Source organism: Microchirus variegatus (genome assembly GCF_963457635.1).
Source record: "Microchirus variegatus genome assembly, chromosome: 1".
Classification (NCBI taxonomy): Eukaryota; Metazoa; Chordata; class Actinopteri; order Pleuronectiformes; family Soleidae; genus Microchirus; species Microchirus variegatus.
This window is the reverse complement of record NC_139802.1, coordinates 43,395,467-43,415,351: the sequence shown is the minus strand read 5'-3', so window position 1 is coordinate 43,415,351 and position 19,885 is coordinate 43,395,467. Positions and strand designations below refer to the sequence as shown.

Below are 19,885 nucleotides of genomic sequence, written 5' to 3'. Positions count from 1 at the left end.
AAGGAAGCAACCATCACCGACGATGTAAATGTTGAATCGGGGTTTTAATGTCTGAACAGAGTGTTATAGAATGTTTCGGACGTTTTTATGTGACATGTCTTTTTTTAAATCGGAAAAAAGTTTTTATGTAAAATGACATGTTTTTTAATCTCCACACATGGTGTGGGTTTTCCAAATGTTAACTTGATGTTTACATGCGGGTTCACTCGCCGCAGCACTGTTTTTCCTTCAAGATGTCATCGTGATGTCATAATGTGGCTGTCGATGACTGAAATCCAATGGGGGGGGGGAAACAAGTTTGTATTCATTTCCTGTGCCGAGTAAATCAACTGAATTTGATTTCTCCAATTACTTGAATTTGGTTGTTAGAGAATAAAAAGTTGTTTAATTTGCTAATTGTTGACTTTTTTCGTGTGATCTTTTTTTGACACAAACTAACTAAAGTTGGTCCCAAAAATAATATTTTCAGAATGTCAAAAAATATATGAAATTTAAAAAAAGAAGTGTGTATATATATATAAGTAGTATATAAATTCATTTTTAAAGAATAAAACATCAGCTTTAAAGATATTAAAAAGATGTAAAGGCATCAAAAAAATGTCATATTGGTAAACTCAAAACATTTTTTTTTTTACAAATCTCGGATTAAAATGACAATTGTGTGTAAAAAAAAAAAAAAGATGGTATAATTCAGAGGTGGAAGCCTTTAAAAGTATTTAAAATTTAAGAAAATATAATTTTTATCCCAAAAAAACCTCGGTTTTAAGAAATTAAAATGACAAAAATGCATTAAAACAAAATAAAAAAGTCAAATAATGTACATACAATAAGACGTAAAATAATCAAATATTAAATAATAAATTTAAAAAATTTAATGAAAGGTTGAGTTATGACCTCGGTAAAGTTTCAAACTACGAAAAAATGTCGCTATCTTAGCTGCGAAAAAGTTCCCAGTTAAAAAGAAAAATAAACAATTTAGGACAAATATAATTAAATATAAAGACGCAGTGACGAGTTGAAAAGAAGAAAAAAAAACGCCACCACTTCATTTCCAGACCACTTTTTATCCAATTTTTAAACAAAAACATATTTACATATTAGTGACACATCACCATTTCCACAAGGAGGAGGCGCTGCCTTTGGCACGCTGCATAATACGATGTCTTCTCTGTAAACAACCCCTGCTGGTGTGACGCGGTATGACGCAGTGACACAGCCACACAGCGTCTACCTCGCACACTGTCCCTTTAAATAAAAAGAAAAAAAGAAAAAGCCCATCACTGTCACCAAGATCCATTCTTTAAAGCTTGTGACCGTTAAAAGACGAAGGATTGACCTAAAACGCGGAGCTAAACGGGCAGTTCGGGAGTTTTTACGTGTGGTTTTTATGTCGTACGTCAGGGAAAAAAAAAACCCTGAATTTAGCCGCTTTATACGACTCACCTAATTAAATCTACATCTACAAGATTATTTTACACTGCTTCATCTCACTGTTTTTCAACTCTCCCGCACCAGACCCCATAGAGAAAATCAACGATTTTAACATCACAGAACACAAGAGTTGTTCCACTGCCGCCTCTATCACTAACTTTAAATGTCTTATTTGCGACTTTGGTGTTTGGAATACTTCGCTCAGCTTGACCGCAGTAACACAAACCTACCAAAGGAGGCAGCGGTAGTGCAGCAGCACACTGTGAGATTAAAAACACTGGTTTTCTCTATGGAATTTGGTGTGTGCGTGTGCGTGTGTGTTTTAAAACAAACAAACGTTAATTTCCAGCTAACGTAAGCTGTGTAACGGTGAGATAAAGCAGCAAATAAATCAGAGAGTAAAACCCGAGGGAGCGTCAGTCAAACATCCACACTTCGCAAATATTAAACCCGTTCACCTTTCAGGACAACATTCTGACATTTAGTGCACTTCATTTGTTCCTCCCAGCTTCTTCTTTTTCTATTTTTTTTTTTAAAACACCCAACCGCTATGAAAAAATAAACCCTGTGCCAAAAATATCATCGTAAGAAAAGTAACAATCGCTCACTGTGCTTTGGGTTCACGTTATTTCTCTCATCATCATCATCATCTTTCTTAAGTGTACGATATCTCCTGCTCATGTTCACCACTTCATCTCAACGTTTCGCTGACTTTTCCAACAGAAAACTACAAGTTTGTATCACTTTATAGACCGCTCACTCTCCCACACCAAACCCCATAGAGAAAATCGTCATTTTTAGCTCACAGGCGACACAGCAGCTGCTGGTCCGCTGCTGCCTCGTTTGATACGTTTAGGACACTTCATTAAATCTGAATAAAGAAATTCAAACACAGGAGTCACGAAATAACATGGTATAAGTTACTCATGGAGGCAAAAGTGGGTAAACGACTCCTGTGTGCCGTGAGGTAAAATCGCTCATTTTCTCTATGGGGTTTGGTGTGAGAGAGCGAGCGCGTTACAAAGTCACACAAACCTCCGTTTCCTGTTGACATAACGGCGTCTAACGGTGAGATAACGCAGTGAACGTGTTCTTAAGATACCAACAACCGTACGCCCAAAAAAAAAAGAGACTGAACTATGCCTTTAAATGGGGGGGGGGGGGGTGGGGGGGTGTGATAGGGTCACAATCATCAGGTCTCCCAGCATCATCACCATCATTGTCAAAGCTATGATCATCCAGGTTAAAAACCAACATTATAAAGAAAAAACTATTTAGAAAAAAAAAAATGTTTTCAAATCACACGTTTGATAAAACACCTTTTTCTGTGTGTGAGGAATTGAGATATTTAACACTTGTGTGGGAAGGCTAAAGGCTAAAGGCTAAAGGCTAAAGGCTAAAGGCTAATCTTCCTGACTCGCCTCAGTTTTGCAGAACCACCGTCCTCAGCTGATCGTCCTCGCTCATGCTGATCGTGGCGATGGCGCCGTCGTTGAACTCGAACGACGTCCCGCCGTCCACCACCATGCAGGCGTCCCAGCAGCGAGAGCGCACGCACACCCTGAGAAACAAACAAAAATGTTTATTTATTGAAGTGCCACAAGGGGGAGCTGCATCTTTTTTTTTTACAATCTTTTGCAAAAAAAATTTATTATTGCAAAAATACTATGAACAACAATCATTTTTGTGAGTGTAATTTGCGTTGATACAACCCACAAACAAAGAAAGTCGTATTGTTGTAATATTAGTCGCATTTGTTACATCCATATCGTAAAGCTTACATACGTAACGCTCCACCCATTTAAATTCACAAATCTATCAAAAACCACACGTTTAAACGTATTTTTAGCAGTTCTTTATACACAAACAATGTGGAATAATAAAAAAATTAGCTTGGCGCTAATTTGCAACTGTTCTCACGGTTCACGTTAAACAAAATAAATACTGCACAACATCGCAATATTTACGTCAAATACTATGAACAATGTACAATACACCCTAAAATAATGAATTGTGTTCCATTAATATTAACTCTAGCGTTAAAAATCTGTTTTTAACTCCATTTATAACGTAAATAACATAACTACTGAGGGAGAACAGTTGCAATTACAATCAAGTGCCACAAGGGGGAGCTGCATATCGTATGAACAGCAATCATTTTTGTTCGGTGTAAATTACCACGATACAACAGGCAAACAAAGAAAGTCGTGTTTAGAAAGTGATGTTTTTTGTAATATTAGTCGCATTTGTTATGTCCATATCGTAACGCTAGGGTAAAACGTCCGGACACAAAGTTCTACCCATTCCAATTTACAAATCTATCAAAAACGACGCGTTTATTTTCTTTTTTTAAATGTACTTTTAGTGTTCATTTTTACAGCTAATTACAGGAGCTAATTGACAACCTTTTTCGTGGTTTTAACGTTTTTTAAAGTCAGTTTTAAACCTCTTAAAAAAACAATAAAATCAATGGTTGTTAAAATCACTTTGTGTGCATTGTAAATTCTGCATACGGTATAACGCAAATATCGAGGGAGAACGGTTGCAATTACAACCAAACTGTAAGAAAAAGCTAGTTTAAAATAGGATTTTTAACGTTATCGCGAATATAAATGTGATATTATGATGTAATAACGTTGACTGACTTGCTGGCGAAGCCTCTCTGTCGACTGTTGGAGAAGACTCTGTTCACGATGGGCTCTCTGATGCTGTACAACAGGCGTCTGTCGTCCGGCGCAAACACCAGCGCCTCGTTGTATCTGTCAGTGACTGTACACACACACACACACACATGCATCATCATCATCGTCACATGACACAAAGAGGAAGTGAAGAGAGAATAACAAAGCGATAATCCACTCACCTCGCTCAATAAATTCACGATTAAGTGGAATTTCAAGACCCGAGAGGAACTTTCCTGAAAGAACAAGGAAATGTGTCATTATTATAGAATTGTTATTATTATTATTATATATAAATTAGGCAACACATATACGACACAAACACACACCTATTTTTAAAACCTCCTCCACAGCTTGTTCAGAAAGTTTGTTGATGTTATAAGACCTGTAAAAAAAAACAAAAGGCAGATGATTTACTCACTCTCCCACACCAAAGCCCATAGAGAAAATCAACCATTTTACGTCACAGCACACAGGAGTCGTCGATCGACTGCTGCCTCCGTCAGTGAAGTTAAAGGTGCATTATGTAATAAATCTAAAGCAACTAAAGCCATAAAATCCTCCTAATATGTCACAGAGACTCAGGAATAATGTTCATATAACAAACTGAACTCACCAACAACAACAGTACAGACAAAATATTTGCATTAAAAAAAATATTTTGCAGACTGCAAATAATGTTATGAAATCATGTTTTGGCGTCATGTGGCGCCACCTACTGCCGTCTACCAATCATTGCAGTCAGTTGAGTCTCAGCTGCCGAGCAACCACTGGTTGCCAGTTACGTCAGAAATGGACATGCAAAAGACCTTGGTATTTTGAATTTGAATGTAGTGACCGTTTTTGGCCACATTCTTACATATGGCGCCTTTAAAATGTGTTATTTTGTGACTTCTGTGTTTGCAATCCTGTTCGGATTTAGCTAAATAGCAAAAAAAATGACCAAATGATTCAGCAGGAGAGCAGCAGCTGCTGTGGTCCTGTGAGCTAAAAAATATGTTTTTCTCTATGGACTTTGGTGCAGGAGAGTAAGTGGAAATTTAGAAGATTATTTTATTTTCTTCCCCTCTTCCTTTTTTAAATTAATGTTTCACTCCTTATATTTTTACATACTTTCTATATACTTATATCAGTCATTTTATTTCCATCTGTATGTTTAATTTTGAAAAGCTCAATAAAAAGAGTTTTTACATATTCAAATATCATCAACTAAAGCCGACTACGTACCAGGCTTTGGATCCGGTTCCCGTGCAGATACTCAGACCTGAGCTCTTCTGCTTCTCCCACGGGCCGTCGTCCACAGATATCTCATAGTAGGAAGCCCTATGAAGCAAATGGTTAGCATGGTGTTTGAAGGGTTTAAACTTCTCCCTGTAGTGGGCAGAGATTCCACTGATGAGATGAAGGAGGAACAAGCGAGAAAGTGGTGGATTAACAAGGGGGGTGGGACACAAACAAACACACACACAACAGCACATTCGATTCCATGCATGGCTTGAGAAGACCGAGGTACCTGGACGACAAAGACTCTCCGATGAAGATCTCGTTGAGGCTTCTGACGGTGAGCAGACAGGGTCTGGAGACGTTCTCGTGCAGAGCTCCTGGCCCTGAGAAGACTCACTGAATTAGAGGAAGAACAAAGAAACATTTCCACACACAAAGTGACAGACGGACGGAGGACAGAGGACGTAGACGTAGAGGGGAGGTCGTACTCTTGTGGCCGTTGTCGTCGGCGGTGTTGCGGTGAGCTTGGTTGTGCTGCTCCAGGCTCAGCTGCTGCTCGTGCAGATCCACCGGCGCCGGGTTGATTCCCGTTCCCTCCAAGTGGACGCGGATCCTCTGACGCCAAAGCCACCTGCGGACGCAAGAGGACAACGTGACGGGGGACCAGATCCATCCATACATCCATCCATCGCTGCCTCAAATTTCTCAAAAAAAAAACCCCGAAATGAATAGTCGAACCCTGGGTGAGGCTTTGGCGACAATGAACGTGACACAACAGACAACAAAGGAGGACGCTCCGGCAGCTCTTTAAGTCCAAACACGATGTCAAACTTTGCCCAATCACCTGACTTCCATTTATCTCTGGTACCCGAGCGGAAGTGAGGCAAAAATCTTGACAGAATGGCTGATTATTTTTAGTACCATTCCAATTGGAAATGCATAAAAACCACACGCTGCGCCGTACCAAACCGTTCCACTCCAAACACGGCTAAAGCGATGACCAGTAGGGCTGTGCGATATATCAAAAAATTATCGTTATCGAAATTTACGTTGAAAATTGGCGTCATTTTGTCGTTATCGACATGTTCGATAATAGAAAAAAAAAAAAAAAAAAAAAAAAATAGTTTTTGGCTGTGTGTGTAGGTAGGCAGGCTACTGCTATCCAATCCAATCCAATCCACTTTATTTGTATAGCACATTTTATAAACAACAAAGTTACCAAAGTGCTGCACAACAGATACCAAATGGTAAAATAAAGAAAGTTAAAAGTTAAAATACAATAAATTAAAAGCATATAAATGGTATGTTCATGTCCCTTTAAGACACTCGGACGTGTGCAGCATGTGTAGTCGCGTATATATATATATATACTGTATATATATATATATATACTGTATATATATGTTATGTTTGATATGTGTCAGTGCTGATATCTGTGTCACGGCGCACACGCTTACATCAGGCAAATGGTCAATTATGCAAATTATGCCATGACGTCATTTAGCAACTTATCGCTTATTTATCGTTATCAGGGTGAACTGCCCAATATTTCGTGATGTTGATTTGAGGCCATATCGCCACGTCCTGATGACCAGTTGTTTTTTTGGGGGGACATTCAGAGATGAGACTAATCTGATTTCATCAGGCTGCTCAAATTGTGAAAAGGAAGCATTCAGGGAGCACTGACTCATCATCGTCCAGAGAATCTCGGAATGTGACGGAGATGACTTTGCACAGCAAAGATCCTGGTCGAGAAGCCAAACAGGTCGTTTGACCGCGGGACTTTGACAGATATTTCAAGAATTACACATGTATGTCAACAACTATGTATGCAAATATTTAAGGTTAGCAAATGTGGGTTTAGTTTAGTAAAAGTGTTCTCGGAAAGTATTTCCTGACAGATCTGTTAAAAAACATCCATTTCACATGAGGAAGATCGACCAAAGGTTTTTATGAGGTAATAAAGTTAAGTGTGAGGAGCTCAAACCAAAGCTACCGGGCCTTCAGGAAAAATGAGACGCAAATATGCCACAAATACGACCATAAAATGTTAAAAAACGTTGATCAGTGTTTGTCAAAGCTGGAAATTATGATGTTCTCGAATGTCTTGTTTTTGGCCACAAACCAAAATGATTCCGTTTTAATGATTTCTTATGTGGAGCAAAGAAACAAAGGAAATATTCACGTTTAAGAAGCTAAAACAATCAGAAATCTTGTTTTAATCATGTAACGACATGTGACTAAGGAGAATAATCTGGTTCAGTGACCTGTTTTAGCAGATAAGGGATCAACTAAGTGGACTTACGTCTGTCCTGCACTGAGTCTTGACAACTCTACTCTTTCCAGACAAACGGGTTTGAACTTGTCGCGAATGCTAAGCTAAAACGACGACGTTGTCATTCTTCACATTACTGCTGCTCTGATGTCAGGACATGTTCACGAGTGAAGAAGTCCTCCAGGGCAACAACAAGACAACGCAAAACAACACTTTTCTAACCAACGTTCATGTGAGGAAAAGCTCCAGAACATTCACAGAGACAGAGAGTGAGTGTGTGAGTGAGTCCAGGCTCCAAAAACCAATAACTCAAAAACCCAGCTTTAACTTCACATTCCTTTCACTTTCCTGTTCTCTGTAAGTTTTCTGTAAACACAACGTTAGTTTCAGGAAATGTCTTTGTACACAGAAACGCCTCAGAAACTCCCAAATTCCCAAAGATACATAATGATTGTGAGTTTTCCGTGATATTGTGTTGATTTTTGCGCTCACAGGTCACTCACTTCTATACGAGCGTGAGAAAAGTGGGTAAATACACACCTGAACTCACCACGAAAGAGTTTGTCCAGCGCCTCGGGGAAAGCGTGAGTGTAGCGTACGGGCAGACACAGGTGACCTTCTGACCTTCAGTCAAAAGAGAGAGAGCGAGAGACATGATGAGCGCTAGCATACGTTAGCGTACGATATTTTAAGAACACGTCCACCGTTTTATTTCACTGCTAGACAGACTTTTCCAACCAGACACTGACATTTTTGTGCTTTCTCATTGTGTGAACTGCTGGGTTCATCTTCTCTTCTTTAAAATATAAGTAGGGGCTGCAATGATTAATTAATTAATTAATTAATTAATTAATTAATAAATTAATTAATTAACTAACTAACTAACTAACTAACTAACTAACTAACTAACTAACTAATTAATTAATTAATTAATTAATTAATTAATTAATTAACTGTTCACTTTATGATTTACTAGTCCATATCAGAATGAATTGCCAACTATTTTGATAATCAATAAATCAGTTAATCTCTTCGTTTTCAGCCTCTTGAATGTGAATATTTTCTGGTTTCGTTGCTCCATACAATGAAGCAATCGTGAAAACAGATGAATTTTGGCTTGTGAAACAATAATCAACATTTTCTAGAGCAGACAACCAATTAATTAATTAATTAATTAATAGTGCAAGTAACAATTACTTTCATAAAGCAATAAATCTAATTATTTAATTTAATGAATGAATGAATGAATAAATAAAATAAATAATTAAATAACTAATTAATTAAACAAATACATAATTAAATAGTTAATTAAAAAAAAAATCATTAGATTTATTGCTTTATGAAAATAATTGTTACTTACACTTTTAACTGTAAGGTCTACCACGTGTAAAGTAAAACATTCACTCTCCCACACCAAAGTCCATTGAGAAAATCAACTATTTTTACATCATAGAACACAAGAGCTACCAAGCTACCAACTGCTGCTACATCAGTTAGTTCAAATATATTATTCTGTAACTCTGATGCTATAAATGCTTCATTCTTAATGACCTCAGTGACACAAACTGCCCAAATAACGCAGAAGCAGAAGTAGCCCAGCAGCTCCTGTATCCCCGAGGGCTAAAAACGCTGATTTTCTCTATGGACTTTGGTGTGGTGGCGTAACTTAGAATTTCTTTTCAGAAGAGGCCGTCGAACAGCAAAGATGAATCCTGAACTCTCCCTTTAACCGTGAAACAAATGTGTCCAGGTGAGTGCTTTACCTCTCAGGGTCAGTGTTTACTCCAACAACTGGTTTGTCCTTGCTTAAAACCTTACTGGCAACAAGTAGCATTGTCCCGTCACCTGACAAAAAGAGACAAAAAGAGACAAAAAAAACTGCAGTTAAGGAACTTGTTTTGTTTTTCCTACGTCTGTTGTCTGAAGCCTTTGTTTGTGTATTTTGGGCTCTTTGCACCATTTATGGCAGTCTGACCCAGAACGAGAATCCCAACACAGAAGCTAGCTAAGCGCTAAGTATTTTTTTTTTTTACAGTAGACCACGATGGACAAACGAAACATCTTTTTTTTTTGACATTTTTGATGCTACGTAGGTTTTCCAAAAAACTTCACCGACGTGACAGAGATACGAACCTCCAGCGGAGATGATGGCGTCCGCCCATCGCACCACTTCTGCGTCGTACTCTCCTCGCTTCACCACTCGTACGTCGATGCCTTTGCTCCTGCAGACGCATCATCATCATCATCATCAACGATACAGCTTAATAATGTGTTTGTTATGTCTTTTTAACCAACTGGAATTCAAAGTCTGTGCCTTTGCGTCACCCACACCACAGCCCACGAAGAAAATCAACGATTTTACATCACAGCACGCAGGAGTCGCTGCCACTGCTGCCTCCATCCAGTTAAGTCCTTATTAATATTTTGTGACTTTGGTGTTAAAAAATCTTCACTTCCAATTTAAACCAAGTAACACAAACGTAGTAAATGAGGCAGCAGTCGAGCTGCAGCTCACTGTGTCCCTGTGAATTAAAAATCACTGATTTTCTCCATGGGCTTTGGTGTGGGAGAGTTTCACGGTTTAAAAAGCGACACTGATGCTGATATATGGCGTGTGCTAAATTGCTGACAGCCATGTCGTCATGGAGAGTGACGCTGGTTGTTGTCCAGCGTGGGCACAGACAGCGCAGCAGTGTATCAGCCATACGACGCGGTCAACATATTCTTAAATTAGCGTACACTTAAAATGGCATAGATTTCTCTCCGCCATGGTTGCATCGACAGTGTAGCTGCTAACCCTGCGCACACACACAGTGTCATACAACCATAGTGTTGTTGTTGTTGTTGTTGTTGTGTGCCTTCTTACCGCAGGCTCTTCACTATGTGTTCCACATTGTTGGTGTGGATGTTGTGTCTCTCCAGCAGGCCGCTGTAGCTGGAGCCCTTCATGGCGAGCTGCAAACACACACACACACACACAGGTAAATAAACTGCAGCCGCACTCACAAATATCATAATGCATTTAAGTTTAGAGAATATTTCAGATGCACACACAGAAATAGGCAGTGACTTTCATAATCTACCTCCATATCTGTATGTTTTCAAGAGATAAATTTGCATTAAGGTGCATTTTATCAAAGTATATAGACAGAAAACTGGTTAAAAAGAGACAATATTCACACTGAAGAAGCCTCACAAGAGTCAGGATTAATGAGGATTGACCTCAGTCCACAACATCTGATGCAACTGTATCATGAAATTTCATGGAATGTTTTGTCAGCAATAACAGGTTCTACCCGTCCTCACCGTTCTTTACTCCGATTAAATCGTGAAAATTTTCTACAGTGCCATGGAATGACTGATGTGTGTTTTTGTACCGATAAACAATAACTATTAACTTATAATCACCCATATATTTAAGCGATTTTTCCTCTAACCGATAAGGTACACCTACAAATAATACAACGAGAAACTGCTTCACTTGGGTTAACGCTCATTTAACGACAACTACCTGATTAAATGACAAAAACTTGGTAATTTTACCAAAGCGTATTGCTGCAATACATACACAAAAAAGTGGGGTGCTCACTATTAAGTTATAACGAGAAATTGTTAAATTATTTCAAGATATTTTCTCGTTATATCGAGATGTTTTAACATTATAACAAGAAAACATCTTATCTCAAAATAATGTGATAGTTTCGCGATAACGCAATAGTTTCTCGAAGTAACGTGATAGTTTCTTGTTGTAACGAGAAAACATCTTATCTCGAAATAACGTGATAGTTTCTCGTTATAATGTAATAGTTTCTTGTTATAACGAGAAAACATCTCAAAATAACGTGATAGTTTCTAGTTATAACGTAATAGTTTCTCGAAGTAACGTGACAGTTTCTCATTATAACGTAATAGTTTCTCGAAGTAACGTGATAGTTTCTTGTTATAACGAGAAAACATCTTATCTCGAAATAACGGGATAGTTTCTCGTTATAATGTAATAGTTTCTTGAAATAACGTGATAGTTTCTCATTATAACGTAATACTGACCACTTTTGTGTATGTATGGCAGCAATACGCGTACATATAATTTGAAATAATTCGGCGAATTGTAAATTTAGCTAACAAACCGACAGCAGTAAAAAAAAAACGTAAATAACAGATTTTGGAGTGTATTATGACTACACAAAAACAAGCAGCTTTATGGCGGTTCACGATATCTTGATTTTTGAAAAAAGTTCAAAAATCGAAAATCGTCACTTCCCCAGAGATACCGTGCAGACTGTTTTGGTCCCAGACTGGATCACACAGTAAACATCGGTCTTACCAGCTGCTTCAGATCGTCCTCGCAGAGTCCAGCGAACCGATACCGCTGCTGCTCGAACTCGTACCGGGTCGTCTTCGTCACCACGGCCACTTTCTCCGGTCTGAACCCGGACCTGGCCTTCAGTGACCCCGCGCTGCACGCTGACATGTGGAGCAGCGAGCGGAGGGGGCTCCCGCACCACAGGACGCTGCCGACTGCTCGGTTGCCGAGACCCAGCAGCTTCACAGCCGAGCCGCGACTCATTGTCCACGGGGAACAGGGAGGTCACACACACGCAGAGACCGACACACACCGTACGACCGTAGACTCCGCTCAGTGTCCGGCTACAGGTGCTGCAGAGCGGCCACGGCGCGTCATGTCAGTCCCAGTCCCAGTTGCGGGAGAAGGTCACCACCACACCGAGACCTCCCGTCCCGAGGAGCTCTGCCGTGACCCGGTTACTCTCCGGGTCCGGTGGTAAACCCAGGAAAGTAACTAAACAGCTGGTTAATGAGTTAACTACTTGTCCAACTAGCCGTATTTGGTCACGCTCGACCGCGGTACTTCACCAGCCCGGATACACAAGCTAAAGTTAGCTAGCAGCGTACTCGCGCGCACGGGGTTCACCCGCATTCCACACACACGAGCGAGCTAACGTCACCCAGCGCGGGCACAGAGACGTGTTCCGGGCTCGAGGACGGAAGTTTGGTTTTAAAAACAAATAAATAATAAATATTACAATCACAACCGCCGAGTGTTGTTGACACCAACACCCAAACTGGCACGTCGTCACCGTGTGTGTGTGTGTGTGTGTGTGCGTGTCCAGCACGTACGCGTAACGGTGAATCTGATTGGCTGACGTACTCTGTCAAAACCCGAAGGGGCGGGGTTATTTGACGTTTTGGGGGCGCGCTGCTTGATGCATTCAGGGGCGTGGGAAAGAGTGGGAGAAAACCGTTAAAAGTGGTTAACTGACTTACTGACTAACTAACCAACTAACTAAATTGTTAAACAAGTGATCTTAATGCGTTCAGGGGCATGTGGAAAAAGTGGGGGGAAACAGTTACGATTGGTTGATTAACAAATCAACTAACTACATTTATGTTTCACAAGTGATCGTGATGCATTCACGGGCATGTGAAAGAGTGGGGAAAACCATTTACGAGTGGTTAACTAACTTACTGACTAACTAACTAACTAACTACATGTATGTTAAACAAGTGAATCTCGATGCATTCAGGGGCACGTGAAAGAGTGGGGAAAAACAGCAAACACCTGTAGCTACGAGTGGTTAACTAACTAACTAAATTTATGTTAAACTAGTGATCTTGATGCGTTCAGGGACACAGGAAAGAGTGGGGGAAACAGTTATGATTGGTTGATTAACTGACTAACTGAATTAAATTTATGTTAATCTTGATGCATTCAGGGGCATGTGAAAAAGTGGGGAAAAACACTTATGATTGGTTAACTAACTTTTTCACAAAATTACTAAATTTATGTTAAACAAGTGATCTTGATGCGTTCAGGGGCATGTGAAAGAGTGGGAAAAACAGTTATGATTGTTAACTAACTTATTGACTAACTAAATTTATGTTAAACAAGTGTTCTTGATGCGTTCAGGGGGCATGTGAAAGAGTGGGAAAAACAGTTATGATTGTTAACTAACTTATTGACTAACTAAATTTATGTTAAACAAGGGATCTTGACGCATTCAAGGGCATGTGAAAGAGTGGGGAAAAACAGAAAACACCTGTAGCTACAAGTGGTTAACTAACTAAATTTATGATAAACAAGAGTGATCTTGATGCGTTCAGGGATATGATAAAGAGTGAGGGAAAACAGTTATGATTGGTTGATTAACTGACTAACTAACTAACTAAATTTATGTCAAAAAAGTGATCTTGATGCGTTCAGGGACACGAGAAAGAGTGGGGAAAAAAACAGCAAACACATGCACATATACAGTTATGAGTGGTGTGAACTAACTAACGGACTAACCAACAAACTAAATTTATGTTAAACAAACAGATCCATAAACGGGGTAAAATATATATTTTATTTATTAGTAATTATATTTATTTATTAGTAGGTGGGAGTCAGCAATTTCAAAACAACAATTGTTTGTGCGTCCTCAATATTTTTTCAATGACGTGGTGATACCAAATCACTATTTTGATTTATAAATGACAGCGCTCTTAACACATTTATGGCCAATATCCCTCCATCCATCCGTCTTCTTGTGCTGCTCTAAGGTGGAGGCAGAGATAACGTGTCTCAGTCTCAGTCGTCCGTCTCCTGATAAGATGCATGGACCGTTTTAATTGGCTTATTTTCTGAGCAAAGCTCCCTCCACACGTCTGAACTCTACGCCCCACCCTTTTCTGAAAGTGGTTCGGTGAATGTGCGTGGAAAATTGGACGTGGGCGGGGCAAATGACCCAAGCTCCGCCCCCAACCCCCCGAGAAAAATGTGTACGTACGTGCACGAAAATTGGTAGATATGTGTCGGAGGTCGGGGCGAAGAAAAAATTACATTATGACCGCGATCCAAACCCAACAGGAAGGCCGCCATTTTAATTTTTTAATTCTCTAAATTATATTCATTGGAAAGGATTAATTTATCAATTAAAAATGATATAATATAAGATTTTACAGATTAAAGGTGGAAATCACACTATATGATACGATATTAATCCTGACCCAAAAGTGGGAAAAAAGTGCAGGATTTCTCTATTTATTCATCAAATCCTTATATTTGACTCACCACTGATACAGACATGGCTGCAAATTACAATTTTAATTATATAATTCATGTAAATTATATAATTTCATATACGATTGTTTGCCATCTTTATAAAAGTAGGTCTCCATATAGAAAGTTTAGACAATAATGCTAATGCTAGGCATTAATAACCAGAATATGATGTATTTACAGTGTCAAAATACAATGTTTACACTGTAAATAGCGTATTCTGGTCATTAATGCCTATTTAATGACATTTTTAGGAGATTAATCGTCAATAGTGTTTATTCATAGATGTTAAAATGCATGTTTCGTACGTCTTTGCTGCTGTAAAACTGTAAAATTACCCCATTGTGGGATTAATAAAGGATTATATTGTATGTGTTGTGTCATAGCGTGTTGTTTTTTTATCTTATCGTATTAGAACACGTTGTTCCTGCGATTACCGCTCCAGGTAGATTGATAAACCGTGGATTCACTGGGATTATAAACTAATCCTGATTAAATTTGATTAAGTAAAATAAAGTTTAAAAAAAAAAAAAAAAAAAAAAGCGAGTTTCATTCTTGGGGGAAAGTGTGTTTGTGAAAAGACGACGTGACCTGATTGGAGGGGTATTCACTTCACTAATTATATTCGCCGCGTCGCCGGGGAATATGTTTCCATACAGTGAGGTCACTTATTACAGAGCAGCTAAATGTGGTGCGTCTCTGACTCTGTGGAATTACCTTAATCTATGACACGTCCCCAGAGATGACGCCGCCGCCGCCGCATGTCGTTAAAGTTATTGTTTTATGTCAGGGACGATTCTCTCCGTGTGTGTGTGTGTGTGTCCAAAAGTCAATGATTGCATGTATTATTACATATAGTCCTACATTTTATCATATGATATCATTTAATAAAGCAGTATATGGTGTCACGTTCCATCGTTTTGGTCTATTTTTCATAATATAGTGCGTTAAAATGGCAAAGATTATGAAACATAACGAGATAGATTTTGTAGCATTGGTGCAAATTCGCCAAAAATGCCTCCGTCGTCGCTTTCAATCCAAGATGGCGGCCTTCCCGTAGGATTCACAGGACACTTGTCATCGACTTTTATTTAAAGCTCAACCTCATGAACGCGTGTACCAAGTTTCGTTCATGTACGTTAATCCCGACAGGAGACGACCTACTATCACTTTTTTGGGTCAGTTTTTAGCCCCTCCCACTTCCATTCTGTGAGTTTTGGGACATGGTAAAGGACTTAAAATCGTGATTTATTCCATGTAATAATAATAATATTAATAATAATAAATACTACGATATGATGTGTTCTGTAGACAATAACAGAGTGCATCAATAAGGAAAATTATTTAACGACAACTATCTGTTTAAATGACAAAAACAAGTAATTTTACCGAAGCGCATTGCTGCCATACATACACGAAAAAAGTGGGGTGCTCAGTATTACGTTATAACGAGAAACTATTACGTTATTTCAAGATATTTTCAAGAAAACATATTTTCTCGAAGTAACGTGATAGTTTCTTGTTATACCGAGAAAACATCTTATCTCGAAATAACGCGATAGTTTCTCGTTATAACACAATAGTTTCTCGAAGTAACGTGATTGTTTCTTGTTATAACGAGAAAACATCTCATCTTGAAATAACGTGATAGTTTCCAGTTATAATGAGAAAACATCTTATCTCGAAATAACGTGATAGTTTCTCGTTATAACGTGATAGTTTCTCGTTATAACGTGATAGTTTCTCGAAGTAACGTGATAGTTTCTCGTTATAACGAGAAAACATCTTATCTCGAAATAACGTGATAGTTTCTCGTTATAACGTGATAGTTTCTCGTTATAGCGTGATAGTTTCTCGAAGTAACGTGATAGTTTCTTGTTATAATGACAAAACATCTTATCTCGAAATAACGTGATAGTTTCTCGTTATAACGCAATAGTTTCTCGAAGTAATGTACGTAAGTAAAGTAAAGGACTTAAAATAATAAAAATAATATTAATAATAATAAATACTACAATATGATGTGTTCTGTAGACAATAATAGAGTGCAACAATAAGGAAAAATACACAAAAGAGGTGATTTAAAGCAGTTATGAGATGGTTCTAAGGCATCTTTTGAAACAATTTAAGTAGGAAAGATAATTTGACCCCCTTAAATTTGAGTTTGCCTAAAAATAACCCCTTAAACGGGAGTAATCGGGTATTTAATTTACTTGAAAATATTGAAAAATTGTGATAAATGGCGAGAATCTGCAGTTAAAAACAGCCGGAACAGTAACTTCTCTGTAAACTCTTGACTTAATTCAGTTGCAATCGTTCGCCAACGAAATCACCAACAACAACAACAACTGTCACACGTCTGCGTTTTAAGTGAAACTGTGTCACAGACTAACGCGATTAACGGTGATATTATGGGATGATCACTTCCTCATCTGTCCTCTCCTCCCTTTCTCTCTCTCTCTCATCTCCCCTCCCTTCTTTTACCCAAACCCAGTAAAGGTAGAGAAGATCTCACTCGCTCCTGCATCACTTCACAGTTTGCTCTTCCGTCCTCCTGGAGATCCTCAGACGCCAGTTCCTCCGTCTCTTCAACCTTCAGCGTCAGAGCAAAGACAAAGAGGTAACGCCATCATTAAAGAAGCTCGCTTTTTGATTTCTGGTGGTAATTAGTGGTTTTAAGTACACAGTGTAAATAGATAAAGTTGTGACCATTAGCCTAATCTAAGCCTGATTTTGTTGTTTTTGTTGTATGTATCGTAGCATTGATGTAGGAACCATGGATTATTATTATCTAGAGTTGTTTTTCCCACTATATTAAGGTGTGTTAACTGTTTCTTTGGCATTCGTTTGCTCTGTTTTGATCACATTGGACAGAGGGATCGCCGTTTGCATGCATATATGGGCAAAGATGTTATGTTAAGGGACTCCGCTGTTCGCCTGGCGTAGTGAGACATGATCATAGTTTTTCCGCCGATAAAAAGCTTCAACTTAATTTTTTGTAATCCTCAAACAGTTAATTTTGGTCATTTGCCTTTAGAAAATAAAGCACAATATAATCTCTTAAAATAATCTCTTAAATCAATAAAAACGTGTGTGTGTTTTGGAATTTGGTTGCATCTGCTACACTCTTAGAAATAAAAGTGCTAAGTAGAACCATATAAGGTTCTTCGGCTTGTCCTCATAGGAGAACCCTTTTGGAGGGTTCCACCAAGAACCCTCTTAAAACCCTTTATTCAGCAAAGGGCTTTTAAAGGGTTCTCTGGATCAAAATGGTTCTTACTGGAACCATTAGTGTTACCAAGAACCCTTGAAAAACCCTTTACCGAAGAAAGGGTTTTTCAGAAGCAAATGGTTCCAGGTAGAACCTCAGCCCTTGTAGAAGAACCCTTTTGGAACCCTTATTTCTAAGAGTGTAATAATGAGCGATAAAAATCCAGAAAAAAAATTATTTCACATATAATATTGGACCATATATACAACTTCGCGCACTAAGCGAAAGAATAGCATCGCAACATCGTCTGCGTACAAACACACCCTTATGTCCTCATAACAGTGTAAAAGTCCACCGCTGTGGTCTCAGAATCTACATAAAACTGGGACGTTCCTGGGTAGCGGACGTTTTTTCACGGAAAAATGCAAATGGCCACAAAAATTAAGAATTATTGGATGTTCTCCCGAGTCAAATCTGCAGACGATGTCCAATGAGCGCTTGTGAGAAAAAACAGCAGGAGAATCTCTGGATAATCCACAGAGAATCGGTGAGTGTCCTCCACCACGACCTCCACCTCCTCCTCTGGAGATTCTGCTGCTGTTGTAAACGTGTCTGACCCCGACGACCTCAGGATGTCTTCTCCATAACGTGAACGGCAAACTCCAGAATGATCTGGAACTCTGGAATTGTCTGAAAATGGCTATAACTTTAGACACAGGGCTGCAGGAGTAATCTGGTGCCCCCTTGTGGCCACTGCTTTGCTTGATATGTTCCCTGTAAAATGTTGCCGTCAGTGAAAAACAGTGGTAGTGATTAGCGCTCCATTTATGAGACCCAACACACATCCACTAGCTCTAAGAAAATTTACTCTTTTTTTTTTTATTACACCACAAATTAAAAATAAACAAATTGGGTCAACAACAATTTTGTTGGAGACAATGTGGGCAATCGAATGCCAACCACTCTCATATATTCTGCTCATGTATGAAAATACGAACCAACTGGGACAATTTTTGGATATAATATCCCTGAGGACTGATTCTAGACGATGTAATAGTTAAAAAAGATGTTTACCCGTTCAAGATCCTATCCCTATGCGGCTAAAATCACAAGAAGTTGGCTGAAAACTGAGCCACTGGCTGGACATTGTGGAAGAAATTCGATCAACGGAACAAATGACCTCTAGTCTGCGAATTTAAAACGGATTCATACGTTGCAAAAGACGGACAAAGTGGCACCTTTATGCAAGATAGTAGTGTTTCCCCTCCTGTATTTGTGTTTTGCTTCTGTTCTATTGATTGAAAAAGAAAGTTTCAAGCGGACCTAGACCGGAAGTTCCTATTAACGCTGTTTTTTAGTGTGTGTCTGCGTCATTACCTTGTTTACGAAGCCCTGAAGGTTCTAAACAAGCAGTTCAGCCACGGCTGAGAACGCTGTGTTTAATTGTAACCTCGGGGCTCAGCGTGATCTCTGAAAATCCTGTAAGAGTTACGTAAACAACGGTTCTCCTGAACAGCAGATCGTCCTGCTCCGGGCACTTGTCCGGGCACATCCGGTTGCGTACATTGAACCGCAGAAGAAGAATAACGTCCGTTGTGGAGGTGTTTCACGAGCGACAGTGTCTTCTGACTCTGGGTCTGACTCCGGGTCAAAGGTCGTCAAAGGGACTGCGGCGGGGAGTCGTGATGAAGCTATTTTTAAACACTGTTAAAACAATGTTTTGATAATGAGGAGCAGTGCATCCACCGTTCCAGAGGGGGGAGCTGCGCTTCTGAGAGCGGATGTGCTGAATAGTACTGGCCAATCACAAGACTCTGTCTTCTGGGGGTCTGAGTTCACTCTGAAACATCGAGGCTGACGAACAGCGTCAGAAAAGAGGATTTCTAACGGCTCGTTTACAGCAACTAGGAGGTTTTTGACCATAAAAACAAGTTAATATATGTAAGTAGACCTCCATAACTAACATAAATGTGCAACAGGACCACTCTATGTGACCTTTAAAAAAA

At 39.1% G+C, this 19,885-nt stretch overlaps 1 protein-coding gene across 3 annotated transcripts; it reads right to left on the bottom strand.

Moving 5' to 3' along the window:
• Positions 1-1,060: 1,060 nt before the first annotated feature.
• Positions 1,061-12,659, bottom strand: nadk2 (NAD kinase 2, mitochondrial). 3 transcript variants are annotated; one of them, XM_083901160.1, is made up of 12 exons: positions 11,936-12,659; positions 10,478-10,566; positions 9,745-9,833; positions 9,375-9,456; positions 8,152-8,235; positions 5,825-5,967; positions 5,626-5,719; positions 5,340-5,504; positions 4,442-4,497; positions 4,295-4,348; positions 4,077-4,200; positions 1,061-2,992 (listed from the first exon to the last, which is right to left on the bottom strand). In XM_083901160.1, the coding sequence occupies exons 1-12, from the start codon at positions 12,176-12,178 to the stop codon at positions 2,854-2,856; spliced, it is 1,362 nt and encodes a 453-aa protein (XP_083757286.1). In that variant the 5' UTR covers positions 12,179-12,659; the 3' UTR covers positions 1,061-2,853. The 3 variants fall into 3 exon arrangements, with proteins under 3 accessions (XP_083757286.1, XP_083757287.1, XP_083757288.1); XM_083901161.1 differs by having other exon boundaries at positions 5,340-5,483; XM_083901162.1 differs by having other exon boundaries at positions 5,340-5,435.
• Between the last annotated feature and the right edge of the window lie 7,226 nt (positions 12,660-19,885).